This window comes from Panthera leo, chromosome C1 (genome assembly GCF_018350215.1).
Source record: "Panthera leo isolate Ple1 chromosome C1, P.leo_Ple1_pat1.1, whole genome shotgun sequence".
Lineage (NCBI taxonomy): Eukaryota > Metazoa > Chordata > Mammalia > Carnivora > Felidae > Panthera > Panthera leo.
Genome location: NC_056686.1, coordinates 9,104,306 through 9,124,470, shown reverse-complemented (window position 1 = coordinate 9,124,470; position 20,165 = coordinate 9,104,306). Strand labels below are relative to the sequence as shown.

At 43.5% G+C, this 20,165-nt stretch overlaps 1 protein-coding gene across 8 annotated transcripts in view; it reads right to left on the bottom strand.

The window, feature by feature from the left end:
- The window catches only part of VPS13D (vacuolar protein sorting 13 homolog D), a 266,928-nt gene that overhangs the window by 84,896 nt on the left and 161,867 nt on the right, over positions 1-20,165 (bottom strand). For all 8 annotated transcript variants that reach the window (XM_042954200.1, XM_042954201.1, XM_042954202.1 and 5 more), the window contains 2 exons: positions 13,662-13,796; positions 12,396-12,563 (listed from right to left, as the gene is read on the bottom strand). In XM_042954200.1, the coding sequence (XP_042810134.1) occupies positions 12,396-12,563; positions 13,662-13,796 (303 nt within the window). The remainder of the gene's footprint in view (positions 1-12,395; positions 12,564-13,661; positions 13,797-20,165) is intronic.

Here is a 20,165-nt window from a genome sequence, read left to right as displayed (position 1 = left end):
GAGCCTGTTTCGGATTCTGTGTCTCCCCCTCTCCTCTCCCTACCCCTCCCCTGCTCACGCTCTGTGTCTCTCTGTCTCTCAATAATAAACTTTAAAAAAAAAAAAAAAAAAGAAAGAAAGAAACAGGACCCTGAAAATCAACAGCCTTTTCCTCTTGGGTGTTTCTACACATACAGCACGATTCTGGATCTCAGTCGGCTTCAGGTGTGTTTGGGAAAAAGTCACACATAAACTTTTAAAGCTGGAAAATAGTTAGACAACACACAAAATCCAGCAGGCATTTCACTTATTTAATGACTACGTGTTGAAGGAATACCATGGGAAAATGCTGACGGATAGCCCTAGACAGAGGAGAACACACATGGATACGGCCTGGATCACTGCCATTTTCCTACAACGAAGATTCACGGCTAGTCGCTGGGGAAACTGGCAAAAAAAACCCAAAAACCAAAACGAAAAAACAATTGACAACAAATAAGATCTTTGCCTTCCAGGAGCTTTAAGTCTACTCCGGGACGCACGGGAGCACACAGACAATTGCTTCGCGATGGTGCTCAAGCCCACCTCACCCTCGAAGAAAAGCGTTCCTGTCCCTCGGCCCCCACAGCACATACCCGTGGAAATGCAAGTGGTTTGCACGGATCCCAGCTGCAAATACTCACTCTCCCTATTCTTGTCTGTCTTACCTGTTCCATATGCTTCAAAAAACCCCACATTTTTGTAAGTCTCCTGCTCCAGCACCTAGCACGTGACAATGATAAATGTTTGCTCAGTGGATGTTTGAGGCAGGTGCCCAACTGGCTATTTTTTTCCCAGGGCAAATGTGGTCACTGCCTTAATGCAAGCATAGGGTGCCCTTGAAATTCAGAGTGGGGAGACTCTCACAGGGCATTTGGACTGGACCTTACAAGCTTGGAGCCATTTGGCTCGAGACAGGGAGAAGAGCATCCCAAACAGGTAGGATTAAGAGCAAGAGTGCAAAGGTGAGAACAAACACGACTGGGGAAATAGAAAGTGACCTGGACAGTCGGCTGTCACTTTCTTTTCACTCGCTACTTGACTTCCCCAATGTGGTTCCTAGTCTTGGGGTCTATCTCCTCCCTCCTCGTGTGCCAAACTAGGAGATGTCCTTGTTCTTAGAAATGGCATGGGAAGGTTTCCCTGCTGGTATTTAATCTTCCCCGTGTGCCCATCTGAGGTAAGTGTGGTGTGCCTCTGTTATTTACTGACCAGCCGTGCCCCCAAGTCACCAACCACTTCAGGACATGCTGAGTCTCCCTAAAGAGTTAGGCCTGGACACGTCACCATTTGGCTATGAGGAGAGCCAAGGAAAAGTCAGACTCTCACCCCTTCTGGAAGTATCTTCTTTTTCTTTCATGGTCTCTCTCATGGGGAATTTCCTCTCACTGCCAACACTGTAGAAATCATTTAAAGTAATGTCCTGACGTGAGCTCAAATCGCTCCCCCTACTATCCTCCACTCCACCGTAACACTCTGATCCTACAATCCTTCCCACCACACATTCTGTTTGTGTGCTCCCAAACACACGATTCCCAGACACCTCACACCAACGGCACCATGGTTAATGAATGATTCAAGAAGCCTCTAAAAGGGAAAGGTACATTTCCTCCAACTGTGTTCTCTGAAACTCACTCTGTAGTAGGGGAGGGACATGGTAACAAGGCTAACAGGCAACACTGATGACAGAAACCCCAGGTCTAATATGGAGTAGACGTCAGTTTGTACAGTATCAGGTAAGATTCAAGAAATCCTGTCCAGCAATGTTCTAGAATTCAGGAGACCAAGGAAGAAATCCAAAGCTCTATTGCTTTCTGTCTGGACATTCTGGATGAGTTATTTACCCATGGGCCTCAATTTTTTCCTCCAAGTTTTTATTTATTTATTTTGAGAGTCAGAGACAGAGATGGGGGCGGGGGGGGGGGGGGAGAATCCTAAGCAGGTTCTGTCACTGTGGGGCCTGATGTGGGGCTCGATCTCACAAACCACAAGATCATGACCTGAGCTGAAATCAAGAGTCAGACACTTAACCGACTGAGCCACCCGGGCACCCCCAGACCTCAGTTTCTTCATGGTGGTGGTAAAAATATCACCTGGCTGGCTTCAGGCTTACAGAAAGGATTGCAGGTATATGAATGCTTCATCAACAACTAAAAATCAAAACAAATATACAGCAGTATTATTATTATCCCAATAAGGAATGCTTAAATTCTAGTAAGTTAATCTTACTTCTCCTTTCCTCCAAGAAGCAAACCGTACAGCGGGTCGGTAGAATTAACCATACGGCTCTCAGGGACAACACGCTGCCCCCAGCCTTCTCCATGTGGCTTCTTGACTCAAGCAATGGTATCACCAAGCACCTGAAAGCCTCTGCTAGCAGAACCCAGAGACAGAAATACCTCTACAAAATGTGAACCGCTGTCCCATAGACTGAGGGGAGGCGAGAAAGGAAAGGAGTATGAAAGAAAATGAGTTTCCTTCCTGCCTTCAGTCTGCAGGGGAAAGCACCCCTCTCCCCCGGTTCATGTACCCCGTGCTAAAACATCAAGTATTTTGCTTTACAAGGACATCCTAGCGGCTCAGAGATGCTGCAAGCAGTGAAGTTCAGGAGATGGCATACAGAGGGTACGATTCCACGCGCAGGTTCAGAGGAAGACCGCTATTGGGCACACCCGAAGCAGCCCGAAGCTCTGGCCTGCCCCTCGGCCCGGGTAGGGTAGCAGCAAAGGCCTGAGCGCCGCAAATCCCCCACTGTGTAAATCTGAATAAATCCTGGGTCGAGCGCGTCAGATGCGTGAGGACGTGCAGTCGGCTTACTCAAATGCTTTTGAGTCCCTGCATTTTCTGTTTGGACAGAGACAACTCATCCACTCCTTTCCTCCCATTTCGATCCTTTTCCACGAGATCAGGGATCTGCAGGTAGCAAAGACTACATTGGAAAGCCTAGAAATGGCAGTTGGAAAGACCCCGAGCGCCGACACAGAGGAGTTAAAGTAGGCAATGAATGGAAAATTGCTTGAGCTTTACTTTTAAATGATGTCGTTTCCAACTGCTTGTGTTCTAGCTTCTGCAATGGTTTGGGTTTAGTGGAGGATTTTATCTGTGAAGCTGCCCCGTGTGGAGGAAAAATATACAGGCAGACTTCCAAATCCACGTTTTTCTAAAACTTCTGGCTCCGACGCTCATTATTAAGCTTTAATCAAGGTCACTGACCGTTGGGGTCTCACTTTTCTCATCTGTAAAAGAGAGATAGTACCTCCTTCCTTACGGGGTCCATGGGAAAATTAAACGAGACTGGCTATGGAAAGCTCCCAGCCCCACACCTGACACACGGCAGACCCTCAATAAATGCAGGCTGTAGTACGCATGTCCCTTTCTGATCTTTAAGGACGGTACTGATCAAGGACTCCCCTTGTTCTCCTACGTAAACACTCTGAGTTGGCTTTCCTTTAAAATGGAGAGAAACTTCTAGAGATAACAATCACAAGGGAGAAAGAAGTAGAGGAAAACAGACAAGATCTTCCAAACAGGGCATTTTGACCTTTCACTGCCAAGAATCAGAATTTGATGTGTCCTTCATGTGTTTAGCAAAATAGATTAGAGTTTTCACCTCTGCAAGAAAGGGCAAATCCTGGTATGAATCACATTGAAACGCAGACAAGGGATGCACCGCCACGTCCCTGGGGGCGACCGGTCAACCAAGAAAGCCTGAACATATTATTCTTTTACTCACCATGTTTACACTGGGGTAGAAAACCACTATTCTTTGGGGGACACAAATATTTCCTGCCTTTTCAATTTAGCAACTGAACATACTTTTTTCCACCACAAAGACTGTAGTTTTGGAAGACAGAGAGGATTCCTCTGAAATATGAGATGTTCAGTCCAAGAAGATAACTTAAGGACCTGATTCTTAACTGAACTACTATTAGGGCATGAAGACAAATGTGAACTTTTCCAATCTTTCAGTTTCAAAAATAGAGCTTTGATGGTCGTGTCATTTCCCTGCTACTTCTGCCCATTGAACTGCTTGATTAAGGTGATAAAAGGGGGCAGCTAGACCCCATTCCCTGAGCTCCTTCATGAGCACGGCTGCTAAGTAGGCCAGTGGGGATGCTTGGGAACTGTCGTCACTCATGGGACTCTCATGTCACCCAACACACTTCCGATTCCCACAGATATTTGAGATTTGACCAAGTTGGGATAGGTCACGGATGGGTCATTTGGCATCAAAATTTTCCTCTAACCAAAAAGAGCTCAGACTAAGGAAATCATGTTAGCATTCCAGGTTATCAGAGGAAAATAAAACAAAAACTCGGTTGCCAAGAATTTGAGTCATTTCTCCATATACAACAACTTGAAGACACCTCCTCTTTGCTGGAAAAGAAATCCCTTGGGTGACTTATTGAGATCAAAGTCTTTTTGAAAATAGCAAACCCTACATTCTCTAAGGGACAGAGCACTGTCTGAATTGAATTTCACTTAACCTAAAGTTGCATGCCAACTTAAATGCACTGAAACCCCAATACTTATAAGAAGGCATTCATCTATTACTTGCTTATAGGTACATGGAAAAGCTATTACGAGGATAATCGGCTCAACTATAAAATGAAGCAGTCATACATAATGACAAAAACAGGTACAAGTCATAAATTGCCTTTTCCCCTTCAGAAGCCATGCAGGCAGGCATTCAATACATTCTTTTGTGCACAGATAAAACTTTTGCCTTGAATAAACAGTGTTCTCAGTCTTGTTTGGCCCTTACAAATACACTGCCCACAAAGCAAACACAAACAAATGCTGTTTCTTAAACAAAAGGCAGATGGACCCCTCTACCCTCAACAAAGTCACAGTATATACGACAGGAGACTGGCTCATGGAAGGGGCGGGCTGAGAATCTCCGTGTGCAGGTCCCCTGGGATCATCGCTATGCCCCAGATCTGGCCTCCTGGACACAACAGGCCAGTGAAAGGTTCTCCTGGGAGGCAAGCGGCTCCTCCGCCTGCAGTACCCCAAGCAGAGACCAAAGGACTGGAACGAAACGTTACCGACAGTCCTAGCTAGGTCTCCCACTGAACCATCGAAACAGATCAATCTCTCTCTTTCTTCTTCTTCTGTCACTGGCTTAGATTTATCTTCAGACAGTTTTCCTGAAAGCTATCAAAGTTCATTCTAGGCCCGGGCAGGGCTTCTTATTTGTTTTTGTTATTCCTGTTGCTTTTACTGACGATTATTTTTTTAATGCAGAGAGGCACGACTAGAGCAAATCAAACAACTAGCGGTATCTCGAAAGTGTAACTAAAAATGTGAGCTGAGTAGCCAGTGCAGGAGAGCAGGTCTTAGCTCTATAGAGTTACCTGACTGACCGTGGGCAAGTCACCCGACCCCTCTGGGCCTCAGTTTCTTCATCACATGATGAGGCTCATGCTGCCCAGCCGATGTACTGACTAGGTTATTCGATCACACGGTAGCACACGAGTGAGACCTTGTTTGCCATCACCAAGGTTCTTCCCACCCACTGCCCATAAAAGGATGGTGATGGTCATGACCAATCAATCTGCCACAACAGTGACCGCGACCACCACCATTTCCCGAGGGCCTGCTTTGTGACACAGATGACATGATGGCAGTCATCTTACCAGTCAACAAAATGAAGTCAGATAATAAGCTTCTGGTGGGAAGGTAGCAGTAACTAATGCTTTATATTCTCTATAGGGCCTGGAAGAAAGCCGTACGCACACAAAGGGAAAAAAAACATCGCGTAGGGAAAAAAAACCAAGGCCTCTCAAAATAGCTGGACTTGGTTTCAAACCCATCCCTGTCATTTTTAGTTGTGTAACCTTGAAAAAATTATTTCACACTCTAGGACTCATTTCCTGATTTGAAGGGTGGAGATTAACATGAAGACAATGTATGTAAGAGTTCTATCCCGAGGCCTGGCAAACAGAAGGTGGTCAATAAATGCCTATAAATTAGTAAGTGTTCCATAACGAAGCAGGGTGTTTCAACCTTATTCCTCTATCTTTTCCCTGCTAAAGCTGTTCGCACCAAGAAATAACGTAAAACTATTAGGTCTTTATCCAATTCATAACAAACCAAACCGATTTAAAACAATAAAACAATGACAAAAATGACGCAGAATAAAACATATTTACCAAAAACCAACAGAAAACTCCCATTTCCTTGACAAAAATTTAGATGTGTAGGATTTGACCTGGGAAATTTGGGCTTGGTAGAAACAAATGCCATAAAGCAAAAGAGAAAGAAATGAGCTTACCATACAAATGCAAAGGTTGTCAGCAAAATTAACATCTAGTGAGTCATGAACCTTGAATTCTAGTATCTAATGATTTTGATGAAGATACCCTCAGTTAAAAACAGAGAAAATTATTAAAATATTTACATTCATAAACCTAAGTCAAAAGATGCCTGGGATCAGGGGTACCTGGGTGGCTCAGTCAGCTAAGCATCCTACTCTTGATTTTGGCTGAGGTCATGATGTCATGGTCCTGAGATGGAGCCCTACGTTGGGCTCCTCGCTGGGTGTGCAGCCTGCTTGGGATTCTCTCTCTCTCTCTCTCTCTCTCCCTCCCTCCCTCCCTCCCTCCCTCCCTCCCTCCCTCCCCCTCTGGCCCTCCCCCTGCCTGCTCTCCCTCTCGTTCTCTCTCTCAAAATAGAAATTAAAACCAAAAAAAGATGCCTGGGATCAAAAAGGTACCCATGATTAAAAGCATCCCATACTGCCTTGATAAAGACACCAGCCAAAGGATGGAAAGCAAGACAGAATGGAGCAGGGGTTCCATTAGTGCTGATCAGAAGCGCCCCTGCCCTTCGCTGGAAGAGACCAAGGTGCTGCCGGCTTCCTGAGGGTAGACTGAGTGACAGCTGTCTAGAGCAAACACTGAGCTTCTACGGGGGCAGGAAAGAGAAGGGATCGTTCACTCTCTGGTTGACATCTGAGCTTTTCTCAGTTCAAAAAACACTTTATTGTTTTAGAATAATTATGTCATTTTCCTGTTAAGTATATGAAAATATTACACAATAATCACAGACATGAAAAAATCTGAGTCTATATAAGAGAGAGAATTTATTCAATGGGTATCTCTTCAATTCTCTGGCTTTGAAGGAGAAGGTCTTACAGATATTCATGTGACACCTAACCAGATAAAAGTATATGCTTTTTGCAGCTCATGCTGCAGAAAGAAACCTGTTCCTCTGACATAACCTTAGAATTTGAAATGCTGTACTTTGCTTTAAAGACCATATTCCAAGAAAGGACTCTACGAGCGATCCTCTTGTCATGGCCTTCGAAGGGGTTCAGATCTTTGAAGTTCTACTCAAAGAGGTAGAGTACTTTTGCCAAAATCCAGGCAAGGGAGTCAAGGGACACATGCTCACGGCTTGGCGGCCAGTCCTTAAGTCCTATCACCTTAGATTTGGAATCCATAAGCCGGTTTCTGGGGCTGACAATGAGAAGTAAAGGCTAAGAGAAATAAAGGGAGTAAAGGGCACAGATTACTTCCCAGCTGCATTTCCTTGAGACTAAAAATAAATTAAATAAATTAAGTAACAGCTAAAACTGTAATGAAGAATACTCCAGAAGTAGATATGATGAACCTGAAATAAAAAATGTGCTGTGAATAATTCACAGCATCTGTCCAGAGACAAGTAAGACCTGTGGATCTATCACCTTCTTATGGGACAGAATGAATTCCCTTTTTTAAAAAAATTTCTTAATGTTTTATTTATTTTTGAGAGAGAGCGCACGAGAGAGACAGAGTATAAGCAGGGGGAGGGGCAGAGAGAGAGGGAGACACAGAATCCCAAGGAGGCTCTAGGCTCTGAGCTGTCAGCACAGAGCCCGATGCAGGGCTTGAACTTGTGAACTGTGAGATCATGACCTGAGCCAAAGTCAGATGCTTAACCGACTGAGCCACCCAGGTGCCCCCAGAATGAATTACCTTTTAACTTCTCATTTGGTTTTCATATACTTTATCTCTTTTGCTCCTCAGGTCAGCAGGATGAAGGGAATTACCATCATCTTTTCGTAGGTTTGAAAAAAAAAAGACCTCAAGGTTAACAGAGAAAAAGATTACTTAAAGGCAGGTGTAGGGCTAGAACCCAGGTATCCCAACTGCCAGCCCTACGCTCCCCTTCAATGCACCTCCCTGTGTCTGCAAATAATACTGCATGATCTTTGGGGAGGCATAAGCCTCTCTGACAACCCAATAAAAACTTTAGATCCTTGCTCCAGAAAAATACACATATATACAATATTTCTAACTATTTTCAAGAGGTTTACGGAGCTTCTCCGCTCCACTCAAAGCGCAATGCACCAAGGCTATAGCCCTTTGGTCTCTGCAGCCAAGTGGTGCTGGCTGGTGAGTGTGGTGAGGTGCAGTTCTGTCCTCTGACCCCTTTAATCATGAGGACTCGGGCACTCTTTAAAGGCATACTTCCCACAGGCCAACAGTTGATTATTGTGGTCATTTGCACTTCCTTAAACTCCTCTCGTGTACACACAAAAGCAAACAAAACATTCCCCCAAAGCAACATGAAAGGTCTGATTTCAACCCACAAAACTTCAAGAAAATGGAGATCTTTAGCCAAACTACATGCAAACAGAATCAAAGATGATCTGAGTGGGTATTCAGTTGACAGACCTGGCTTTGGGAGCCACCGTTTCCAACAAGAAATGGTAATGTCAACTTTCTTTGTTTTCTCATCTTAGGTATAATTTTTATAACACAGTCCGCATTCTTGGTATCAATATAAATGTACACAGCAATTCCTCTGAGTAGCAGCCTGTGACGCCAACACTGATTAGCTTACTAAACGCAAGGGAAATACACGAAGGACCCCAACCACATGGGGAGCAGGGTTCCCATCCAAGAGGCCTTGGGTCCCGGAAGGCAGTCCCCTTATGCAAGTCTGATGACAATATAAAGCATGATATCCAATAAAATGCACGATCACTGCCACCTGGGGCTTCATACAGACTTGGGGGTGGGGGCTGCGCTAAGGAGCATCCTGCCCTTTCTGCATAAGTTATATTCTCATGCGGACTTGCAGGCTTCAAAGACAGTTTTCCAGGGGAAGCAGAAGAACGAAGGAACAAATGAGACTTCCACAAATGAGGGAGAATAAAGAAAGGGCCCACCCAGTGCACCTGGGTGGCTCAGTCGGTTAAGTTTCCGACTCCGGCTCAGGTCACGATCTCACGGTTTGAGAGTCTGAGCCCCACATCCGGCTCTCTGCTGTCCGTGCAGAGCCCACTTCGGATCCCCTGTCTCCCCCTCTCTCTGCCTCTCTTTCCAAAAACAAACATTAAAAAGAAAAGAAAAGGAAAAAAAAAGGGCCAGCCCCGCTCACCAGGACGTTACACAGATACTCTGGAGAAACCCATACAACGTCTCACCTGTGTGCGGAGGCCACAGGCAAGTTTCCAACTTCTTCATTGTCACGCACGTTAACTACAGAGGGTTCATCCCTGCCAAACTGGCCCAGATGGAGTCTGATTCTCCCACTCTTTGTGCCTGAGACCCTCCTCCTCTGTAGACTGGAACACTTTGGCTTTCATTTCGGGGGCGTTAATGGTTCCCTGGTGGCTAACGTCTAAATATTTTACGTTAATGCAAATGTAAGAGTCAAAGTGAGGACCCACTTCTCTTGTCCAGTCTATATTTTTCAAAGTTTTCATAACATCCTATCTCATTTTATCCTTACAGTGAGCCTGTGAAGTAGGTAGCTTCGGTTCCAGTTGAGGAAGGCCTCACAATAAACCAAAAGTGCATTTCTTTTTCAAATTAAAACAGAGCCCAGGGGTACAAAAACAAAGAAAGTAATCATAAAACCAAGGAGGCTTTCTAGGTTAATTAGAATTTCATCAAATTAAATAAAACCTTGTAGCTGGTCATTTACAAGTGAATATTTAAGTGCATCTGTTTATACCACGTTGAGTAGCTAAAAGAACGCAGGGCAATCCACACCACCACTGTGATGCTTCGTGTCGCCGGCGGGGGGGGGGGGGGGGGGGGGGCGGTCCAAGGTCCCAGTGAGAAACGATTCAAGGCAGAAGTGGGCGTGATCATTCAGACTCTAAACCTGAGTCTGTTTCCCAACCATGATTTAGAAAGAAATTGTGGTTTATATACACAACGGAGTACTACGTGGCAATGAGAAAGAATGAAATCTGGCCCTTTGTAGCAACATGGATGGAACTGGAGAGTGTGATGCTAAGTGAAATACGCCATACAGAGAAAGACAGATACCATATGTTTTCACTCTTATGTGGATCCTGAGAAACTTAACAGAAACCCATGGAGGAGAGGAAGGGGAAAAAAAAAAGAGGTTAGAGTAGGAGAGAGCCAAAGCATAAGAGACTCTTAAAAACTGAGAACAAACTGAGGGTTGATGGGGGGTGGGAGGGAGGGGACAGTGGGTGATGGGTATTGAGGAGGGCACCTTTTGGGATGAGCACTGGGTGTTGTATGGAAACCAATTTGACAATAAATTTCATATATTGGAAAAAAAAAAAAGAAAAGAAAAGAAAGTCTCTCCTCCAGGGTGCCTGGGTGGCTCAGTCGGTTACGCATCGACTCTTGATTTCAGCTCAGGTCATGATCTCACAGCACGTGAGATCGAGCCCTGCATCGGGTTCTGCACTGATGGCACAGAGCCTGCTTGGGATTCTTTCTCTTTCTCTCTCTCTCTCTCTCTCTCCCTCCCTCCCTCCCTCCCTCCCTTTTTCTGCACACCCCCATTCCCTGTTCACCCTCTCTCTCTCCCTCTCAAAATAAACATTAAAAAAAAAACAACAACAACGTCTCTCCTGCCTCTCTGTCACCCTTGCTATAAAAGTAACAGCACTATCTTGAACCACAAGCCAAACAGAACCTGTTTAGTAGAACTACCATACTGGACACTGATCTGAATAAAGAACTATCATCTCTAGAAAAGCATTTAGAAAACAGGAATAAATTCCCAGCTCTCACCCTGTTACCAAGATCACCGTGCAGTACAAAGTGTTGTTCAACTCACTTTCTCATCTGCCCTTCAAGACAGCCTCCTGTGTGGCAACATTAAAGCCTCATTATGCTAAAGCCAGCTTTATGTCCTCGTGGCCCACGGCACAGGTGCACCTGCGATTTCACTACAACACACTTTCTACCGGAAACAAGCTGAGAGCACAGGTGCTTTCTCAGACCTGATTCCTTCAGGAAAAGGTCAGTCTCTAGGAGGACAGTCTGTGGGTTGACACGAAAGGGAGGGAAGCAGAGGCCTTCCACATGTTGTCAAACAGCAGTTCCCCTCCAACTACCTTCCCCTTTCCCACCTTCACACGTAAAATCAGCTCCTGCCAAAGAATAAATTGCGGAATAACAAAACACCCCCTAAACAAGGAGCCGGTGAACAAGTCAACCAGACAGAAGGATGCAAGAGGATTACACCACTGTGCTTCCTTCTGCTGCTCTAGAAGCCTGTTTTAGTTTGGACTTTATCCTGCAACCTATGGGAAATAACTGGTAGATTTTAGGCAGGAGAACTGCACCATCAAATTCTATTTTTGTTGTTGTTCTTAAAAAACTTTTTTTTAACATTTATTTATAAGGTTTTGAGAGACAGAGAGACAGAGCATGAACGGGGGAGGGGCAGAGAGAGAGGGAGACACAGAATCTGAAACAGGCTCCAGGCTCCGAGCTGTCAGCACAGAGCCCGACGCAGGACTCGAACTCACAAACAGTGAGATCATGGCCTGAGCCGAAGGTCACTTAAGTGACTGAGCCATCCAGGTACCTCATCAAATCCTATGTTTTAATTTTTAAGTTTATTTATTTTGAGAGAGAGAGAGAGAGAGAGAGAGAGAGAGAGAATATGAGCACACAAGCAGAGGAGGGGCAGAGAGAGGGGGGGAGAGAGAATCCCAGGCAGGCTCCCTGTTGCCAGCACAGAGCCCGACATGGAGCTTGATCTCACGAACCGTGAGATCATGAGCTGAGCCAAAACCAAGAAAGAGTCCAACACTTAAGTGACTGAGCAACCCAGGCGCCCCTCAAATCCTCTGCTTTAAAAAGCAAGTTCATTCTGGTGGCACCGTGCAGGCTGTGGTGGAGTCCAGGGGGTCAGGCGGCCAGTGCAGTGGCCCAGGGAAGAGACAACCGGAGCCCGGGAAGGCAGTGGTGATGGACAGAAGATGAGATACTGTAGACGGCTCAGCGGAGCTGGGGCCCGGTCATCAGAGAGGAGGGGAGGCAGGGGAGGCAGGTAACGAAGCAAAGGCCGTAACTTCTCACAGCTTATCAGCGATGGCAGGAATCACGGTAACGCAGAGACCCCATGAGGTTAATGACGATAGAATTTCACCTTTAATTCCTTACCTTGGCAGCAGAGTTTGATACGCCATGTGTGACATTTCTGATAAGGCCCCCGACATTTCCATACTTGATCAGTCCAGTAACCCCTTCGGAAACATCATTCAAAAGCCCCATGGGATTGCCGAGAAAGTCCACTGATCCCAGGATCCGAGCTGCCTGGCTGAGGAGTTCCTGTCAAATGGAGCAGAAAGAGAAGATGAAACCCAGCACCTGTTGGTACTTGCAGGTAGAGTGTCCCAAGCAAAAAGGTTAGAAATCTGTCTTGTCCCCCATTCTCATCAACACCACAATGACCTCCGAATTCTCATCAACTGCAAGTTCCTAGGCTTTCATGAACTCCACCTAAGCTCTTCCAACGCATGTATCCCAGAGATTACTTCCGGTACTCAGAAATGCGCCTCAAAGCTATTCCGAAGAATAAATAAATGCTCTGAAACAGGAAAGACTCTTTACAAACATGTGTTAGTATATACATCACATTCTGATGTTTCTACAAATAGGGAACTCAGCAGCAGCAGGGAGAGTTTTAGAAGGAAAATGAGGGAGGAGAGTATATTGGTAGCGCCCCCTATCATCGGCAGGGGGTGGTGCATAAAGAAGGCATGTTTCAGATCTAGCCAGCAGCCTACTTTCTGCGTCCAGGTTCCAGTGATATCTGCTCTGTCACTCTCCTTGCAGTTTAGTGGAAACATCACCAATTAGGAAAGTTGAGGAAGGAAGCCAAGAAGGAAAGGAGGGACACGGGAGGGAGAAGGGAGAAAAGGGAGCAGGAATAGAATTTTAACTTAGACAGTTAATAAATTTGATATGATCTTGACCTATCTATCGAAGAATCTGGATAATAAATACAAAACAGAAAATGTCCAACTTGATAAAAAGAAAAATTGAAGTTCAACGCTAGGGCAGGATCTCACAGGCTCCAAGGACACTGATGTGGTTGTCAAAAGTTGCTCCATGTCCAGTAAATAGAGAGGTCACAATATTTTGTGTCACCATTAAAGCATCAATTAAACCCTTAAGAGTTGTTACGAATCCAGTGGAAGCCCCCGAGATCAGTTCTCTGAGGGACAAGACCAACAGCTTGTAAATCAAATACACTGTTTGAGGATTTTCATGATGTGTATGGGCTTCGCGGGCTGTGACCTGACCCCTAACAGCAAATGTTTAACTGGGTTCTCGACAGTAATGTCTTAGTAACCAAAATTCCCAAACAACCAAAACAAACATTCTGCTTGTGCTCCAGCCGCTAAGTATTTCTCCAAAGCTCACCTCCTGGAAATGTTTGAGGATATCATTGATGATGAACTCCTTGGTCTCATAGGGATGTACCCGAGTAAATGGATCCAGATTAATCACAGCATCCTCAAACCGAATCAGTGGAAATCCCAACGTGCTTTTTAAGGCCTAGTTAGGGAAGAAAGGAAATGACATACTTTAGCCATTTGATGGCCTTCCAGGGCACTATAATTTTGGATTCTGTGAAAACTACAAGTCATATCAATTTTCCAATGAGAGTCAAGGTTTTGATATTTATAAATAAGGATTTTCCCTGTAATTATAAAAGTAAAATATTAGGACAAAAAACATACATGTCACCCAAAGTAACATATATCACATCGAAATGAACATTCTTGGCTTCATACGGTGGCTTCTTATAGTCATCGTTAAGTTTGTGAGAGTCACTAGGTTGTTATATACAGCTGCAGTTGCTTAATTTTCATTGTTACACAGCATGCCAATATATAAATAAAACACAATTTATTAAACCACTGCTGTTGATGAACAGTTGTGCTGTTTCAAATTTTTGCTATTATGAACAATGCTGCTATGAACATTCATGGACACGTCTTTGGGAGCACATTTGTATGCATTTTTCTTGAATACATACCTGGGAGTAGAGCTGCTGTGTCACAAAGAATATACACATTCAACCCTAGTATATACAGCACTGTCAAACAGCTGTCCCCAGCAGCTGAACTGGTTTATACTCCCTTCAGCAGCCTATGAAATTTCCTGTTATTCTACACCCTCATTGACACTTGGTATAGACAGCCTTTTAAAAGACAAATATTCTGATGGGTGTGTAACGGTATGTCAGTGTGTTTTTGTTTTTTGTTTTTTTAGTTTTATATTACTTACTTACTTGAGAGAGACAGACACAGTGTGAGTGAGGGAGGGGCAGAGAGAGGGAGAGAGAGAATCCCAACAAGTCTCCAAGTTACCAGCACAGAGCCCAACGTGGGGCTCGAACTCATGACACCATGAGGTCATGACCTAAGCCAAAGTCAGACACTTAACCCACTGAGCCACCCACGCACCCCTCTCAGTGTGGCTTTAATTTCCATTTTCCTGTTGAAGAATGCACCTTTTAACACACATATTGGCCATCTGGATATCCTTTTTTGTGAAGTGCCTACTCAAGTCTTTTGCTCATTTTTGTAGTGGGCTGTCTGTTTTTTTCTTATTGCTTTGTAGGAGTTTTTCTTATACATTCGGTATAGAAGTCCCTGGTGAATAGATGTATTACAATTTTCTTTTCCCATTCTGTGACTTATTATTCTTTGAAAGGTGTTCTTTGATGATCAGATATTTTTTTTTAATTTTTTTTAACGTTTATTTATTTTTGAGACAGAGAGAGACAGAGCACGAACAGGGGTGGGTCAGAGAGAGGGAGACACAGAATCTGAAACAGGCTCCAGGCTCTGAGCTGTCAGCACAGAGCCCAACGCGGGGCTCGAATCACGGACCGCGAAATCATGACCCGAGTCGAAGTCAGCCGCTTAACCTACTGAGCCACCCAGGTGCCCCCAGATATTCTTTTTTAATGAAATCCAATGTGCCAATCTTTTCCTTTATGGTAAGGGTTTTCTGTTTCCTCAGTAAGAAATTATTACCTACACCAAGGTCATAAAGATATTCCCTGTGTGTACCTAAAAAAATTTTATTGCTTAATTTTCACATTTACATCTATAATCTACTTGGACTTGATTTTTTTTTTTATATGGTGTGAAGCAGAAATCAAGATCCATTTTTTTCCAGATGGATATCTACTTGCCTAAGTAATATTTACTGAAATGATCACCCTCTCTCCTACTGCAGTACCGTGTAAACTTTGTCACACGTTGACTAGCCATATTTACGTATCTGTTTCTCAATTCTGTTTCATTTTGTCCTGCCTTCTGCCAATACCACCCTGTCTTAATTACTATACTTTTGTAATGAGTTTTGAAATCTGAGAGTATACGCTCTCCAACTTTGTTTTTAGGATCACCTTGGTTATTCTTTGCACTTTTCATTTCCAAATTTTAGAATCGGCTTGTCAATCTGCCATAAAAAGTTGTTAAATTTTTCATTCAGATCTTACTGAATCTATAGATCAATTTGAGAAGAAAAGACAGCTTCACAGTATGGAGTCTTCCAGTGTATTAATGTGGTATGTCCCCTTATCTATTTAGTTCACTTTTCTCTTAATAACATTCCATTGTTTTCCATACAGAGGTCTTGCATATAACCTTTGCTGGATTTACTCCTAGGTATCTGTGATAGATTAAAAATGGCCAGGGGCACCTGGCTGGCTCAGTTGGTAGAGCGTACATAACTCTTGATCTCAGGGTTGTAAGTTCTAGTCCCACACTGGGTATAGAGATTACTTTAAAAATGGCCATATGGGGCGCCTGGGTGGCTCAGTCGGTTAAGCGTCCGACTTCGGCTCAGGTCACGATCTCGCGGTCCGTGAGTTCGAGCCCCGCGTCGGGCTCTGTGCTGACAGCTCAGAGCCTGGAGCCTGTTTCAGATTCTGTGTCTCCCTCTCTCTCTGCCCCTCCCCTGTTCACGCTCTGTCTCTCTCTGTCTCAAAAATAAATAAACGTTAAAAAAAAAAAAAAAGGCCATATATTCTTTACATCTTGTAACAGTAGCAGAGACGACTTCATCTGCACTGACCTTGTAAGTTGCTTCAGTCAACAAGATGCAGCAGAGGTAACACTGTGTGACCTCTGAGCCCAGGCTTCAAGAGATCTTGGGAGTTTCTGCTCTGCCCTTTTGATACTTCCACCACGTGAAGAAGAGAGACCATGTGGAAGGAGGTTCTGTTGACAGCCAACACCTAACACATAAGTAAGGTCATCGTATACGAGTCAGTCTCAGCTGACTGCCAGATGAGTAACCACAGGTCAGTCCAGCAGAAGCCAGCATTCAACAGAGTCCAGCCCACAGAATTGTGAATAAAATGACTGTTTTAAACCACTAAGTTTTGGGGTGGCTGGTTACACAGCAATAAATAATGATACTGTATTTGATGTTTTCTTAACAATGCTATAAATTACATCCTTCAAAATTTTCCTTCCCTCTATAATCGTTGCTGACATTGTACACCATCTCCAGTGACCTTCCTAAATTATCCATTCAGTTAACAACTTCTCTGCGCATTCTTTTAGATTTTCTAGGTACATATTTATGCTCTCTGCAAATAATAAAATTTTCATTTTCCTGTCCAGTTCTTATGCCTTTTATTTCTTCTTTAATCTTTCTAGACTTATTGCACTGGCTACAATCTCCAGTAAGACACTGAAGAGTAGGGATAATGAGCACCTTCCCTGCTTTCAGTATCTCACCATTGAGTATGTTTGCTGTAGCTTTTTTATACATATACTTTATCAGATTCCGGCAGTTCCCTTCTATTTTTTGCTTGCTGAGTTCTTATCATAAATAGATGTTGAATTCTGTCAAAAGGCTTTCGTGCAACTATTGAGATAATATTTTTTCTTCTTTTATTTTGTCAATGTGGTAAATTACATGATTTATTTAAAAATGTTAAACCACACTTACATTCCTGGAATAAACCCAATTTAGTTATATTTTTTCTTATTCATTGCTGTATTTGCTTTGTTAATATTTTGTTCAGATTTCTTCCATGTTCATGAAAAAAATTCTAGTCTATAATTTTCCTTTATTTATTTTCAAAACATAAATTATAGTTTTCTAGTAAACTTCTCAGACACAGATATGGTTACTCTTTAATATTGTGTGTTTGATAATGCCAACGTCTGGTTTACCTGTGGGTCTGCTTCTAGTGTCTGTTTTTAAAATGAAAACTCTCGGGGCACCTGGGTGGTGCGTCCAGCTTCGGCTCAGGTCATGATCTCACAGTTTGTGAGTTTGAGCCCGGTGTTGGGCTCTGCGCTGACAGCTCAGAGCCTGGAGCCTGTTTCAGATTCTGTGTCTCCCTCTCTCTCTGCCCCTCCCCTGCTTGTACTCTGTCTCTCTCTCAAAAATAAATAAAATGTAAAAAAAAAAAAAAATTTTTTTAATTAAAACTTTCACAGACTTTGCATGAGTCTTTAGTTTCTAGTAGGCGGTTAAAGAGGCTTCATCCAATCAAGATTTGGGCTTTCTCAAGGCTGGATTTCAGTCTTTGTAACTCTTGGTCTATTTCAGTCTTTCTAAGGCCTGGGATAGTTTCAGGCCAGTTGTCTCAACTGACAACCAATTCTGTTCCTCGTCTTTTACTCTCCCTAGCACCAGAAAACTGCTAAAAGGTCTACTTAGTTTTCCCACCTCTCAACTGTTACTTTTTGCCCGGCTTCTCTCAGACTAGGTTACCTAGAGACTGGCACCTGCCTCAAGACATACAGCAGCTCAGACCACCAGGGTCTCTATTCTGCCTGTCCCTTCTCTCTAAGATACTAGCGCATCAGTTACCAGCTTAGTATCTATCTAATGTTTGCTATGTCAGTCCCATGAGACCACCAAAAGCCTTACTCAGACTCTCTGCCTTTTGGCAGCTGCTTTCTGCTTGACTTCTCTGCCTTTTAACACATACCAGTTACACATTCGGACTATCTCAAGAGTAAAGGCAGAGTAAATGGTGGGCTCACTTATCAAGTTTCCTTCCTCACATAAATCTTGGACTCTCAAGTCCTAGATATCTTGGTAGCTTTCCATTACCTTCAAGCAGACTTTTGGGTTTTTTTTTTTCTATCGAGTTTTTCTTGTAATTCTTGGCTAATCTTGGTTTGCTATAAGCCAGTTAACAATTTCCAGATTTGGTCTCTTTTCCAATTACATATTTTTATTTATTTTTTATTTGAGAGAGAGAGTGAACAGGGAAAGGGGGGGGGGTGGAGAGAGAGAGAGAGAGAGAGAGAGAGAGAGAGAGAGAGTTTCAAGCAGGCTTCATGCCCAGCATGGAGCCTGATGCAGGGCTCAATCCCACGACCCTAGGATCATAACCTGAGCTGAAATCAAGAGTCGGGCGCTCAACTGAATGAACCACCCAGGTGCCCCACCATACTTTTATTTTAACAAGATTGGGGAGGTGGGTCTCCTGGGTGGCTCAGTCAGTTAAGCATCCGACTCTTGATTTCGGCTCAGATCGTGATCTCACGGTTCATGAGACTGAGCCCCATGTCAGGCTCTGTGCTGACAGCATGGAGTCTGCTTGGAATTCTCTCCCTCCCACTCTCTGCTCCTCCCCTGCTCACTCTCCCTTTCTTTCAAAATAAGTAAACATTAAAAAAAAAAAAAAAACTTTAACAAGATTGATATTGCAAGGATTTTAGAGAGTATGCGAAATACTCTTCTTCTTTGAATGTGAAAACACTTTTTTAAATTTTTTTTTTTTTTTTTTTGGAAGGAGAGAGAGAGAGAGAGAGAGACCGAGCATGAGCGGGGGAGGAGCAGAGAGAGAGGGAGACACAGGATCCGGAGCAGCCTCCAGGCTCTGAGCTGTCGCACAGAGCCTGATGTGGGGCTCGAACCCACAAACTGTGAGATCATGACCTGAGCCGAAGCCAGACGCTCAACCGACTGAGCCACCCAGGCACCCCTGAAAACACTTCTTCATGCTAATAATGTTAGTAACTCTCTGATCCACATTGAATCTTTCCTTATATACAGTGTAAATAATCCATCTGATTTTCTATTTTTCCATATGGCTATCTAGTTGGTCTAACAGCACTTACTAAAACATCTATATATTGCCCCACTAAATTAAATGTCTTTACAGTAAAACCTCATGTGTAATTTAATGAACCTTCTATTTTCTCCTTTATTTTTTCATCTTTTAGCATGTATTTTCAGAGGCTGCCTTAGATTCTTTTGGGACAAGAGCATGTTTAATTGAAATGAAATCATGTAACTGAAGAAAATACAGAAGAAATTGCTTAAAACCATAGAATGGGGAAACTTTTTTGGGACTCCAAACATATATTCAAAAAGGTCAAAGACTGGTGGATTTGACAACATAAAAATCAAAAGCTTTTATAGGATTAAAAAAGAACCCATATACACATCAAAAGTAAAGCAAAAAGACAAATGAAAAAATGAAGGAAAAAAACCTCGCAACTTACATCAAAGACAAAACTTACATGAAGAGCTTCTACAATTACAGGTGATTAAAGACCAGTAATGGGATTTAAAAAATGGGCAAAGTGATAAACGGCAGAAAAGATTGGTTCTCAGAGGAAAAGGATGGCCCTTCAACAGAGGGGTCAGAAGTAGAGGAAAAGAAAGCTGTGACGAAGACAAAGAAACAAACAGAAGATAAGAGGAGAACCAGAAAGGAATGGGGAGGCCCGCGATCCCGAATACGGCAGAGGACCCTGCAGACACGAGGTCGGAAAAAAGGCCCCCCGATCTGGGGCCTCGGGAAGTCACGAGAAACCTCCTACTAAATAACGTGAGAACAAAACTTTTTAGAGATTAAGAGCGCTCTTAGGTTAATTCAGCCTAACCCTCTCATTTTTTTAAATAAATAAAGCCGGAGAAATGTTA